Source organism: Papio anubis, chromosome 2 (assembly GCF_008728515.1).
Source record: "Papio anubis isolate 15944 chromosome 2, Panubis1.0, whole genome shotgun sequence".
Classification (NCBI taxonomy): Eukaryota; Metazoa; Chordata; class Mammalia; order Primates; family Cercopithecidae; genus Papio; species Papio anubis.
The window spans coordinates 178948897-178963612 of record NC_044977.1 but is presented as its reverse complement, the minus strand read 5'-3'; the positions used below and the strand labels follow the sequence as shown (position 1 = coordinate 178963612).

The following is a 14716-nucleotide window of genomic DNA, read 5'->3' as shown; positions in this document are numbered from 1 at the left end:
AGCAGTGGTTCCCAAGCCAGGTGCTGAGGCTCTGCACTTTTAAGAGGGTGTTTCCTGTACTGTAGTGTAAGACCCAGCACCATTAGAACCTGTGTAAACGTCTCACAGCAGGAAAGGAACACAGGACAGGGGAAAAAAAAAAAAAAAAATCAGGAAAAGCAGAACCGAGGGTGCTGGTTTCTCTAGTTTGTCAGATACGCATTCAAAAGTCAAGCCTGAGGCTGTATGACTCGAAATAGGCGAGCAAAGTTGGGAAAATGAAATCCAATGAAAAATTAAATCTCCAAATAAATTCTGAACACATTAAGCTCACGAGAAGAGTCTCGACCCACCTAGCATCTACAGTATCCCCCCCACTCAGGGAGAAGCCAGTTGGACGAGCTGCTCACATCTCCTGGGGCCACAGTTTAGACCCCAAATGGCTCTCTGGTATCCCTACTCAGGCAGAGGTGATAAGGCCAAGACCTTCCAAAAAAAGGGGGACAGGGCACTGGCAGTTGGGAATCACGTACTTGCCTCTAGGGCGACATCTGCTACCCAGCTCCTTGGGAGAAGATACACACAGGGCTTCCAGGTCTGAAATTTCGTGATGATCCAGAACTTTTAGGCTCTTTAACATTTCCTCTATTTAAAAATGCTCCCATCACCGTTTTTTGAAGGCACTGCACCGGCCCAATCTGGCCCAGCAGTCACAGTACAGCCCCTGAACTGTCCACCTCAGAGACTCCCTTTCCCTCCAGTACAGTGCACACACCCTTATTTACTATATTAAAGGACCACACAGACACACTGATGCCATGGAAAAACCCTCTTGTTTATTTGATTAAACAAAAATAAAATAAGCTGCATAGGAACAATTTTAAAGTCCAAAGAGACACCAACTTTGTTTTAAGGCTGTAGTAGCTGATACAGCATCTCCTTGCTACCTTCTCCAGCCTTCTCTGTGGACCACAGCGATACATTCAGAAGCCTGTTAGCTCACACAGGAGTTTCTGAATACTTTTCCATTGGTTCTTCACCTGCTCATTGCCTGTCATGCCTACGGCCTGCAACAGTTAACATTTAAGATTTAAAATGTGAAAGCCAAGAGGAGGGGGGGAAAAAACCAAAACCAACCAAACAAAAACTCACTTTTGCCTAAGGATTTGGGGGGAAATCTTCATTTCCCCACCCATCTACTGAATTGATGGGATTCACCATGGCAATGCCCATTTCAAAGTGGCAAATGGCAGTCAGCACCCCACCCCGGACGGGCTTGCAGTGTGGTTTCTGCAGCCAGGGGAGTTACTACGGTAGTGCATATTCCTTATATCATGTCTGCCTTGGACAAATACAAATTAAGAGGTTTAACTTAGTCATTCTAACATAAGGCAACATGCCCAGGCTAATTCCCCCAACTCTGTGTTTACTTAAAAAAAAAAAAAAAAAGACAAAAAGACTCAACCGAGTCATATGTTCTACAGTTAAAAATTAAAGCATTTTGCTGACCCGGCATGAGAGCTAATGGACAGTATTAAGCAAGATTCAGTTTCACAACCCTCCCACCCACCCAAGTATAACTAACATGCTAGTTAAAAAACAACACCCCTTACCCACCCACCCTCACCTGCATCGATTTTAGGAGAAATGGGAAAAAAAGAAAGGAATCTTACCACCCTAAAAGCAAGAAAATCCCAGAAATGTGAAAAATCTTCCTCTGAAGAAGACAACTACACAGACGGCTAGAAACACAAAGAACTTACAGAGTTACAGAGCTGGTTATTTAAAGAAAGTAAACACTTCGCTACACACATCAACATTCAGTCAGTGTGCTCTGAGATAAGAGTCTTCAGAAAAATACTACCTGAGCTTGTAAGTTAATACAATCATTAAAAGGAGGTCTACGACCATGTGGATACACAAAACTTTTAGAACCATTATTGGTTAAATGATGATGGAAAACATCCCACCAGGCTGGCTTGTTAACCCGTAAGATCAGTTTTAAAAATAGACATCATTGAGGTATTTCTTCACCATGACATTTATAAGCCCCTCATGATAATGACAGTGGTCTTAGGACCCTCCTCTCTTCCAACCAACCAAAAATTAGGGCAGAAGAGAGGTGGGAAGGTCAATACAGTATATCCTGGTAATGTGCTTCTCAACTTGATATCAAGTATTTAATAAACAAGGAAAAAAAAAAAAAACCCGTCAACATGTTACCTTTGGTAGAAAAAAATCAAAACACAAAACAAAAGAGCAATACATACTTCAACAGTCACTGCTCAGTGAAAACAGTGATTGCTCCAACATCATGGTGATGAATGTCCTGCTGGGTCCAGAGAGCTACAAATACAATCATGAAGTCAAGAGGATTCTCATTCCCTTCAAATATTTGATGTTTCCAAGAACTAGACCTTTAGAATTGCTCCTAAAGGGTATTATTTGCAGACATTTGAAATACAGATAAAATATTTTTCTCTTGAAGAGAAAGAGACCTAAAGGTCTTTATCTGTAGTTAAGTCCTCCAATACGCCAGATTAACCAGTAGTTTCATAATACTGAACAATAGTTACGGTATGCATAATTCTTTTGGAGGGGGAAAAGCCAGATTGCGAAGAACTACTTGGATTTATGACTACATTTGCCTGACATTTCTCTTTCAAGGTAAATAAAACATTTCTCCTGGGAGAAATCAGTTGTAGATTTATGGTAACGTTTCTTTTAGAGGTAGCTTCCCACTCCCACCCACTCCCCACTGGATTAATACTATTCTTTTTGAGACCTGTCAGATGCTAACATGAGGTAGATGACTTGCCACAAGTGAGGTAGAAACTCAACAAAAGCAGTCAGTGTGGTCTGGAATGCTGTGTCCTATGCCCTTGGCCCTACAGAATGCCAGAGAAAGCCGGAGAGCTCTGGAGGCCTGGCCCTGTGACACCATCACCTACAAGTACAAGAGTGTGACTTTTATACAGCCCCAGACTGTTGGAAACTCATTCAGAGTGATGTTTTAAATATACCTTAAATATACCCTAAATACTTTTTGGCACCACTGGATTAAAAAATAAAATAAAATCAGAAAAACAAGCCTAAAACTTTGGCATATCTTTCACCACCTACCAGAACAGAGCAATCTTAGAATCTTCCAATGAGGAAGGCAACATATATAAAAACAGTATTTTGCTGCTTCAAGCCTAAGGGACTTTCCTCCTCAAATAATTAAGCTTTGGCTTAACTAGAATAAATCCGACTGAGCCGATCTCAAGCTATTCCCTTGCAACTCCATCACAAAGTGCCTCAATTCTGGCAACATTTTTGGCCCAACACGTAATTTGGATTCGGTTTATGGTACCCTTTGTTACGTGTTTTCCCAAGTAAGTTAGACTTAAAAGGGCATTGAGGAGTTAGTGCACTTGGGGTACAGCCCAGGTCACTGTGCTCTAGTCAACTTGAGTGCCACTTGCAGCCACAACAGGGCACACGTTCTGAGACAGCATTAGATCTCGGGACCAAAAATAGCACTTTTGAAATGTTAAGTGTCAAGCAAAAGTAGTTTTTACCTATGGGTTAGATTTCCTTTAAACACCTCAATACCCAAACCTATATATCCAAACCCAATGGGCATCTCCAAACAGAAACTGAGGTTACATCATACCCCACCCAACCCTTGCCACCTGACCAGATCCAGACCTCCATGGGGACTACTGTCTAATTGTCACATTTACGCCCCAGAAACCTTTTTATTCTCCTACCTCCTAACACCCAGGACCTTATTTTTTCCATTAGGCTGAAGACTCCCTTCTTTGACCCAACTCCTGGCTACCCTGGCATTACCTCATAACGGGCAGGAGATTACGTATTTAAACACAGGTACTTTTCGGTTTCACACTAGGGACTGCCAAATGTTGGCTTTTATCATCTTTCTTTGATTTGAACACTTCACATCATACAATGAACTCTCCAAAGTGCTTCGCACCAATCCCTATGGGTCAGGAGTCAATCGTGGACAGCCAAAAACGGCCAATGTTTTAAAAACAAAAGCTTTCCAAGTGTGACCATGTTTCTCAAATACCAGTCATGCACCATTCTGGATACAGAACGCTAAGGAGATACACCACCACTGAGGACAAAGGTAGTAGTATCTCTGACCTACACACATATTTCAGGGGATAGTTTCTAGTTGCTCTAAGCCTGCAAATTTTTAAGTCTGTAAATTAAGACCTGATAATTTCAGCCATGGAGCGAAAATCTTGGCTTTTGAATCACATTCATAGTAAAATGTCAAATAAGGAGCTCTAGCAACTGTTACGCACCAAGAACATTTCTCATTCAGGTCCCTAAATTTTCCTACATCTGGGGAAATTAGAAAGAAAAGAGTGGAATGAAAATGACTATGAAAGGATTTTAATCAAGATCCATCTCCTCAATAAAATTTTTTTCAAGCATTTAAAACCAGTTGTCTTTGGTATTTAAAGGGTGGTTTGTTGGGCGGCTGAGGAGAGGGAAGATCAGCACCAAGTTACTCCAAAATAGAAAACAGCAAAAATGTTTAATTATATTAACTCTTTACCAGAAAGAGCTTCATGGCCAAAAGGCAACTGAATAGGCATTGGGGAAGGATTCGCTATTAAATTCTACAGTAAAAGGAGCTTCTAACAAACAAGATTTCTTAACACCTTCCCACCCTGTAACAGCAGCTGGGAGCCAGCAGCAGTTTGAAGTTACTTTCCAACTTTTGAATCTTTTATTGCATGCAGTTCTCCTCTGTGAGATGAGGTGTTTTTTTTCCTTCCCATTTTGGTCACTCAGAAACCCTAGATAGAATTAAAGCAATGGGAAGAGACAGCGTAGCTGTCCTCTTTTGGACGTAAATTAAACGTCCAAAAGAGGTATATGGGAAAAGCAACTTGATTGACTTGTCACATTGTCCCCATCATATCCTTTTCTATTGGGATAATAGAAACAAATTGCTCCATTTGTTAATCTGTTTTGTTCATTTAAAACTATACCCATTTTGCAATAGAAATTTCTCTTAAATAGAGAACAGAAGTTAATCCCTAAGTCTTTATTTTTAAACAAGAGATCTCCCTTGTAAGTCACTGACGTTTGTTTGCGAGTCCCTCTTTTCCCTGAGGAGGGCTCCTCCAGAATTTGGTTCTTATTTCAGTATTTGGGGCAATGCAGGAACCCACTAGATTCTGACAAGCAGGGTATCAGCTACATCTGCTTTGCACTTGAGAGACAGACAATGCCCAGAAGCACAAGTTTTGTACCCAAGTCCAGCTTACAACCAACCAATCCTGTAAAGTGACACAGATTCTACCCCACAGTTCTGCAGTGGGAGCCTTAAATTTTCATTCTTTGGTACCGAGTTACAGTTTTAAGAAAAGACATTACATCCCACATTTCAGGTTTGGACAATTTGGTTTCTAGATCCTTTATATTCAAAGGCCTTGAGGGGAGGGGGGCGGGGGGATTCATGTTAACCACGAGGTCCTAAAGCATGGCCTGGGTGCAAACAATCCTATAAAAAGTGACCCAAGCAGAGGGTGTGGGACTGGGCTGTTGGTGTATTTTGACTTTCAAACATTGTATTTCCCTGAACTTTCAAAGCAGGAAAAAAATTGTGCTTGTAAAATGGAAGTTCTTTCCTTTGCCTACTCTTCTTAGGAAAAGAAACTCCAAGGACTACAGAACAACTATAGATTGGGGGTGCCTTGTTCTTTAATGTGCTCCCTGACTCCCTCAGCACACACATCCACCCACATTCATGTCCACATCAGCCCATGCCTGAAAACCCTCTCTGGGAATGAGGTTAATTTCCTTCTTCCTTCCATTTAACCCTTTATAACCTAACAGCAAAATAAGAAAGCTTAACTTTTGAGAATACGTTTAATCAAAAATCCTGAGCTACCATCTATATATTTTTTCAAGAAACCAAAGTGTGAAAAGGAGAGCTTCTTTGGGAGGCAGTGTGTCATTTTCAGCTACTTGGGTGCAAGATGGCTTTGAAACAAACACGCACACACCCTCCCTTAAAAGAAATAAAGATTATATACCCTAAAACATGAAGGGTCTGCTTTTCTTGGCTAGCAAGCCACAGCCACAACGTCTAAGATTAAGAAAAGATACAGAAGAGGATGTTAAACACACTGAGGTATGAACGGAGAACAGAGGAAATTTCTCTGTTGCAGCATTTAAAAAAAGAGAAGATTTTCCAAAAGATCAAAACGACACAACATAATCTAACCCCATATAAACACAGTATTCTCAAGAACACAGATACTCTATAATTATGCATTTCAAATCCTATTTTTTCCATGTTTTATAGTTTTTTGTTTTTTTACTTAGTAGTTTTTTTTTGTGTTTCCTTGGCTCAATCTACAGAATACACCCCACCACACACATCCAGTGCCCTCCCAGCCATACGGATGCCAGGCTTGTGCATATCATGCCCCACGCAGGGGAAGAGGGAAATGCGAACTCCACTGAGGAGGGGAAGAGGGCCTGCTGCAGAAGGAAATGTAAAGATTTATGAGGTAGATAGAAATTATCACTTCACAGGCTCAATCCCTGCAGAAAAGATAAGTACATTCATCTGTAAAAAAATAAAGATGAGGTAGGACTTAAGCAATGTTGTACTTCTCTTGTTCTCTTTTAAAAAAAAAAGAAAAAAGAAATTTCCCTGAGACTGTTTCTTCTTTGAAATTCAAAAAGAGAGAGAGAGAAAGAGAGGGAGAGAGACGCACACACACCCCAAACACAGAAACCTAGGAAATGCAATTAGAAGACTAGGATTCGATTGTTGCCAAAGTCCACCACCACGATCATTCCGTCGGGGGTGATGGCGACGCCAGAAGGGCGGTCCATCTGCCCAAAGCCGCTGCCTTGAGCGCCAAACTTGCACAGGAAGCTGCCGTTGGATTCAAACATCTGTACCCGATGGTTCCTGGAATCTGCCACAATGATGCGCCCTTCCTGGTCCACGGCTACGCCTTGTGGGCGCAAGAACTGCCCATTGCCCGTGCCCTCCGAGCCCAGAAAGCGTGCCGACTGGCAGTCAGGGTGAATCACCAGGAGCCGGTGGTTGTTGAAGTCGGTGACCACCAAGTGGCCCTCGTGGTTGAAGGCCACACCCCGTGGGGAGTCAAAGTGCTTCCAGAGAGCCCCCTCGAAGCCATACTTATTTAGGAAGACGCCATCAGGCCCAAACAGCTGGATCCGGTGGTTCCTCGTGTCTGAGACCAGGATCTTGCCCTCAGAATTCACCGCCACATCCCAAGGGTAGTTGAACTGCCCATTCTTGGTTCCTTTCTCACCAAACTTGAGGAGGAACTGGCCCTCGAAGGTGAAGATCTGGATGCGATGATTGTCCTTGTCAGCCACCACGATCCTGCGTGAGGCGTCACAGGCCACCCCGGCTGGTCGGTCGAACTGCCCAGGCCGGGAGCCCAGGGTGCCGAATTTGTGATGGAAGGCGCCGCAGGGCTTGAATACCTGGATGCGGTTGTTGCTGCGGTCGGCAACGATGATGTAGCCCTCCTTGTCTACACTCACGCCCCAAGGGCGGCAGAGCTTGCCATCGCTGTCACCCTCGCTGCCGAAGCTCAGGCCCGGGAGCCCAATGCCCACGTAGCTGCGGCCTGACTTGACCACCACCTTGAAAGGGCTGTTCTCAATGTGCTGGTTGCACAGTGTCACAGATACCAGGTGCTCACCCTCCAGCTGGGGCCGGTAACTCACCACGTATGTCCCATTCTGCTGATCGCTCACCTCTGCACCAAACAGGTTGCCATCAGGGCCCAGGACCACAGCTGACATCAGGTCACCTCCTGAGAGACGGGGCTCACCATCGTGGTCATAACCAATGACTGTGAAGGAGGCCACCTTACCCTGGAGGGCGCGCTTGAGGCCATCGCCCGTGGCCTTGGTGAGTGGCGCAAAGGCCCCGCTGCTAACAAAGCCAAAAGACTTGATGGCAAGGTACAGTGCCTGATCAGGGGGTGTGAACATGACTCGGTCATCTTCCTGGGGCTGCAGGAGGCTCCGCACGGTCTTCAGCTCCTGCACCTGGGCCAGCATCCGGTCTCGGGCCAGCAGGATGTCTAGCGCTCTACCCTCCTCCAGGACCTGCTGCACGGCACTGATGGTGCTCTCAAGCTTGTTGAGGTTTTGCCGCAGCTTCTCCACCTGCAGGTACAGAGACTTGGCTTTCACCTGGCGGATCTTTTCTACCTGGAGGGAAAAGCAAGAGTGAAGAAAGACACAGAGGCTTAGAGCCAAGCACAGAAAATACCACATAAGCCACAACTAATCACAAGGAAGCATCAGACAAATACATATTGGGGGATGGTCTACAGAAGACATTGGGCTTTCTTCAAAGGCAGCAAAAGCAAAATGGACCAAAAAAACCCTGAAGAACTGTTCTGGGTTACAGAAGATAGTTACTAGAAACAGGACAACTATGCAATCAGTGGCCCTGGACTGGGGGGAATGGCTGGGGCTGGGGCGAATAGAGTGCTGTTGGGACAATTGTGGAACCTTGATTATGGACTGAAGAATAGATGCTAGTACTGTATCAAAATCAAATTTCCTGATTTCTGTAATTGCAATGTGATTGGGATAAAAGCGCTGTGCTTCCAATACGCCAACTCACTCTCAGATCACAAACATATATACATATACATACATACACACACACAAGATGCACACGCACACGCACGCCTCATGCCTGTAATCCCGGCACTTTGGGAGGACGAAGCAGGCAGGTCATCTGAGGTCAGGAGTTCGAGACCAGCCTGGCCAACATGGCAAAACCCTGTCTCTACTAAAAATAACAAAAGTTAGCCAAGTGTGGTGACGGGCACCTGTAATTCCAGCTACTTGGGAGGCTGATGTGGGGAGAATCCCTTGAACCTGGAAGGTGGAAGTTGCAGTGAGCAGAGATCACGCCATTGCACTCCAACCTGGGCAACAGGGCAAGACTCCATCTCAAAAAACAGTAATAATAATAATTGGAACAAAACGTACATAATCAGTAAATCTGGATAAGGAATATATGGAGTTACTATAATTACTGCAACTTTTCTGTAAGCTAGAAATTAAAGAAAAATAAAAGTTAAAACAGCCATCTAGAGCTGGGCACAGTGACGTGCACCTGTAGTCCCAGCTACTCGGGAAGCTGAGGTGGAAGAATCACTTGAACCTAGGAGGCTGAGTCTGCAGTGTGCCATGACTGTACTTGTAAATAACCACTGCACTCCAGCCTGCGCAATACAGTAAGATCCCACCTTAAAAAAATAGCAAGATCCCACCACCAAAACCAAAAACAGCCACCTGACAAAGGAGTTTACTGAGCACCTACACTCTGCCAGGCATTGGAGGTACTGCCGTAATCCACAGAAAATATAAAATATGGTCTTTGCTTGCACAGAGTTGTAGTTTAGAAAAGGAATATTCGAAAGCAAACAAAGAAATATGGATCATGTCAGATAGTGATAGCCGTTAAAAAGTAGAAAAAGGGGCCGGGCGCAGTGGCTCACGTCTGTAATCCCAGCACTTTGGGAGGCTGAGGCGGGTGGATCACGAGGTCAGGAGTTCGAGACCATCCTGGCTAACATGGTGAAACCCCGTCTCTACTAAAAATACAAAAAATTAGCCAGGTGTGGCGGCGTGCGCCTGTAGTCCCAGCTTCTCGGGAGGCTGAGGCAGGAGAATGGCGGGAACCCGGGAGGTGGAGCTTGCAGTGAGCTGAGATTGTGCCACTGCACTCCAGCCGGGGAGACAGAGCGAGATTCCATCTAAAAAAAAAAAAAAAAAAAAGGTAGAAAAAGGATGTGGAAGACAGTGACTAGGGGCCCTGATACAGACAGAGTGCTGAGGGACAGTGCCTTTCACAAGTTCAGACCTACAGGCTGAGACCAGACAAAAGGCCAAAGGGAGAGCTATCTCAGCAAAGGAACAGCCAGCACAAAGGTCCTACTGCGGGCACAGGCTCAGCATTTCAAAACCACAGCTTTTAGTAGGGGAATGACATGACAGATTCGTATTCTTAAAGAATTAGTTTGGGGCCGGGCACAGTGGCTCATGCTTGTAATCCCAGCACTTTGGGAGGCCAAGGTGGGTGGATCACCTGAGGTCAGGAGTTCAAAACCAGCTTGGCCAACATAGTGAGACCCTGTCTCTACTAAAATTACAAAATAAGCCAGGCGTGGTGGCACCTGTAATCCCAGCTACTTGAGAGGCTGAGGCAGGAGAATCGCTTGAACCCAGGAGACGAAGGTTGCAGTGAGCTGAGATCATGCCATTATACTCCAGCCTGGGCAACACTAGCAAAACTCTGTCTCAAAACAACAACAACACAAAAGGATTAGTTTGGGAAATGTTTATTAAAGGGGAACAAATGAGGGAACAGAGACCAGAGATCACCCACCTGTGGGTTGGAGGTGGTTTAGCCAACAGAAGTAGCTGTGAAAGTGGAGAGAGTGACAGAGGGGCTACCAGAGGCAAAATCAGGCAGGACTTCATGGCTAGTCTTACCCCGCAAGAAGCCTGAAACCTCTTAAAGAACACACACACACACACACACACACGTAGTGTGTGGGTGCGGTGGCTCATGCCTGTAATCCCAGCACTTTGAGAGGCCGAGGCAGGCGGATCACTTGAAGTCAGGAGATTGAAACCATCCTGGCCAACATGCCGAAACCCCGTCTCCACCAAAAATACGAAAATTAGCTGGGCTTGGTGGCGTGTGACTGTATATATATATGTGTGTATCTCTCTCTCTCTCTCTCCGCCCCTCTCCCCTCTCCCCCGCCTCTCTCTGAGAGGGATAAAGACTATGTGTTGAGAATGGGCTCACTGCAGCCTCGGAACTCCCAGGCTCAAGTGATCTTTCCACCTCAGCCTCCTACGTAGCTGGGACTACGTGTGCACCACCATAGGGCATCAAAAAAAAATTTTTTTTTGTAGAGATAGGGTCTTAATGTTGCCGGGGGTGGCCTCAAACTCCTGGGCTCAAGCAATCTTCCCACCTCAGCCTCCCAAAGTGTTGGCATCACAGGCGTGAGTCACTGTGCTTGGCCAGTTTCTCTTTACTTCTGTATTTTAAAAACAGTTTTAAAAACCCAACTGGGAACCTGAGAAGCCCTATACCCCAAATTTTAAGATAGCACGCTTTTGGCAATAATTTGTCTATATTATTTCCAAAAGAGCCCTTTAAATCTAAAATGCTATAATACGTATGGACATGGATTCTAACCTGCCGAAATAATTCCTGCTTGAGGTTCTCAAACCATGCTATTTAGAAATACGGGATTTTGTTTTGCCAGTGAAACATTAGTTTCTCTATCCTTTAAAAGTTCTCTAATTCTAAGCAATTTTCCCCCGTGAAGGGAATGAACTTATCCAAATAGTTTTCACAGAGGATCGTGACTTGAGTTGTTCTACAGATCTGAAAGCCATAGAAGGCTATTTCAGAATAAGCGTCCACTGTTGAAAGAGCTGGATTTCAACCTGACTTTCCCTTTAGGGTGGGAGGGGTGATTATATGATTTCGACTCATTCCTGCTTTTTCACCTGTTCAGTGAACCAGGATACACGTGTACGGAGAGGCCCACGTGGGGACAGATTAAAGAAGCTTTGCCCATTGGGCCAAACCTCCACCTTTGGTTCTTACCCATGAACTATATATGCAGCTAACGCCATGAGGTAGACAAGTCCACTGGAAATACATAAGGCCCAAGAACGAAGAGAGGCATCTGGATATTTACAACAGGGTTGTCTCAATCCTTGCACTTATATATCTTAAAGTGAAGTAACCAGAGATGCAAGAAAACAAAACTTGTAACAAAGAGATGCCCAGACACAGACAGGCAAGGCAAGAGGGCTTTGCTGGGAAGGAACGGGGGGGGGGGGGGGAAAAAAAAAAACAGTAATTAGAGAGGGACCCCCCCAGGATTCGGAGCAAGGTTCTATAGCAAAAGTGTCCAAACTAAGGCAGCTTCTTTTGGAATGCTCTGAGGATGAATTTTTGGGCACGCACTAACTGCTTACTACAACGAAGAAGGGATTTGACTCTTCTTTCAAGAGGCTTCTCCCAAGAGTAAAAACTTGCTACTTCTTCTGAAACAGAACTGCCTTTAGAGAGGACAGTGGGTCAGCCTCACAGGAGGGAGGGTAACTAAGGTGAAAGCGGCAGAAACCCCCACACACAAAGGCCTTTTTCATCAGGAAATCCAGAAGAGCGAGTTTGTGGCAGAGTTCACTACAAAGCTCTCAGGTTGCAAGAAGTGGGCCCCTCAGTTATAATTAACATTCGTGGGTGGCATAACACTGGCAGACCCATGGGGACATCTGAATGTCTGAAAACGATGTCATGCCCACAAAGGTGCTCAAAAAATGTGCTGAATTAAAAACCTTGGACTAACACCTCCAAAGTCTCTTCTTGTCAGAAAGCAACTGAGCCATATTCCTTAAGAGGTGAGAAGAGGCAGAAAGCATCCAGTTGTGAAGTTAACTAAATGGAAAATGCAATGCAAAATCCAGTGATGCCTTGCAGAACAGTGTAGGGCACAGTAGTTAGCAAAGGTCACTTGCAGAAACTGAGGCCCATCCCCACCATCATCATATTGTTTGGAGATGGAAACAGGCACGCTCCACAAGGATACTCTAAAGTCAGCTCTAGCCTTTTTCATGTGTTCAGCTCTAGCCTTTTTCATGTGTTCAGAGAATGTAATTATAGCTAAAGAACTGGCATGGAGTACTGGCCCTTTCATAGACATAACTCTCCTCCTTTCTGAGTGGGGACATAAAATCAGAAAAGGAACAGTTGGAATGCTGGCCTGGGTGGGGCGAGTAGTCCTTCCAGCTGATTTTTATCTAAACCGCACACTAGTGTGCTCGGCACTCCTTCCTGCTCCAACAGGAAGAAAGGGCACACACTCACTGCCTCCGAAGAGGAAAACTGGTTTTCCACAAGAGATCAGGAAGTGCAACCAGCCAGGTCACCGAAAATAGGGATGTTTCCTACCAGCCTGCCTTTCTTAACAACAGTTTCGACTACGCTCCCTTCTTTAGCCTCCCTTTGAGTGAATGCAATATAAAACTGGAGACCGCTTCACCGCTTCCAGTCTTGGCTACCCATGTACTTCCGAAAACCCTTCTTGTTTTACCGCAAACAGCACCCACAATGTTCCAGGGACCCCCTGCATCTTTCTGCCAACAGACTTTCGGGAAAATTACCAAATGTTTTACACGTAAGAGCTTGGCTCCCGGATCTGAAAAGAGTCCTGTAGAGCGCTGCTGGGGTTCATGGAAGCCGAGCGGGCACAGCGTGGGTGGGGGAGTGCTCCGTTACCTTCCACAGCAGCTCGCACTCGCGCTCCTCCAGGGCCTTCTTATGCCTCGCAGTCACCGCTTTGACCTCCGACTGCACAACCTTCGCCTTCATCTCCACCTGTTCCGCCACCGTCTGGGCCTGCTCGATGCTCAGCTGCAGAACAAAACAAAACAAAAAACAACTTCGAGGCATTAGAAGGACTGTCATTCCTTATACAAAACATTTGAATCTGCTGTCAGACTTGAAAAGCTGACACCCTGGGTTCCCAGACCACTTGATTCACTCCCTTGGAAGGAAAACAGGCACTTAGGGAGAGACTGGCATCTCTTTGACATGTAACTAAAGGAGTTGCTGGCAAGAGCTGGATTTCTTTGCATGAGAAATGGCACCTACACAGTGAATGTCAGAACTATTAAGAGATACTCTAACACAGTGAAACCAGTGTAGCTGGGTGACAGCCGAAAATGGGGAATGAGGATCAGATGTAAAATGTGCAACTCCAGCCACACAAGTGGCTTCCCCAGACTTCCCTGCCTCACTCTCTGCCTGGGCAAAACCCCATAGGCCAGGCCCATCCCTCACGTGAGGGTGTGCGATAGGCTAGTGGCTAATCCATCCTGTTTTTGTCAAGGCACTGGCAACACAGCTCATCCCAGCCAGAAGGAACGCCAAGTGCACACTGGGAATATCCCCCGATCTACCTAAGAAGCTGTGCCCCGTGGTCAGAGACCCTCTACACGTCACCACACACGTCACCCTGTACCAGCCCTAGTAAATCAGCCAGTTTAATCAGACGTATTATTGTTCATAAAAAATTAATCCAGACAGAAGGCATGGTGTTTTCATTAATATTACATGCTGTGTCTTGAAAAGCCACAAGGATTTCTTTGAGATACCGAGGTATTAAATCAGGGATTCCAAAGTGATTGCTCTTGGTGCAACAGGTTTCAGGCAGGTGATCCAATCAGGAGGGTGTCAGGGAAGCACAAAGGCCTGGCATGGGCTTAGGAATCAGAGTGACCAGTCACCCAGTTTGCTCTGGACTGAGGGGTTTCTAGGATGTGGACCTTTCAGTGCTAAAACTGGGACAGTCCTGGGCAAACCAGGCTAGTCAGTCATCCCTGGAGTCAGGTAACCCAGGTTCTAATCCTGGGTTAGTTTAGGGCCTCTTACTAGTTGTAAGGCCTCGGACAAGCTCCTGGTCCTCTCCAACCTTGGTAAAGGGGAGATTTGAGGGAAATGCAGAGCAATGCATGGGTTGAGCTGAGCTCAGCACCTGGCACAGAGTAAAACACTGTTATTAGTAGTTCTCATCTGATAAACACCTGGGACAAAAGTTCAGCCATTGTGTCTCGTCAGGCCACTTAGCTCCTATCATAAGATTTACCATGAGTC

The 14716-nt window shown here is 45.4% G+C and overlaps 1 protein-coding gene across 1 annotated transcript in view; it reads right to left on the bottom strand.

The window, feature by feature from the left end:
* Positions 1-4370: 4370 nt before the first annotated feature.
* TRIM71 (tripartite motif containing 71) overlaps positions 4371-14716 on the bottom strand; it is a 76367-nt gene continuing 66021 nt past the window's right edge. The window contains exons 3-4 of the mRNA XM_021934940.2: positions 13340-13474; positions 4371-8217 (exon numbers count right to left, since the gene is read on the bottom strand). Coding sequence (XP_021790632.2) covers positions 6766-8217; positions 13340-13474 — 1587 coding nt within the window. The 3' untranslated portion in view covers positions 4371-6765. The remainder of the gene's footprint in view (positions 8218-13339; positions 13475-14716) is intronic.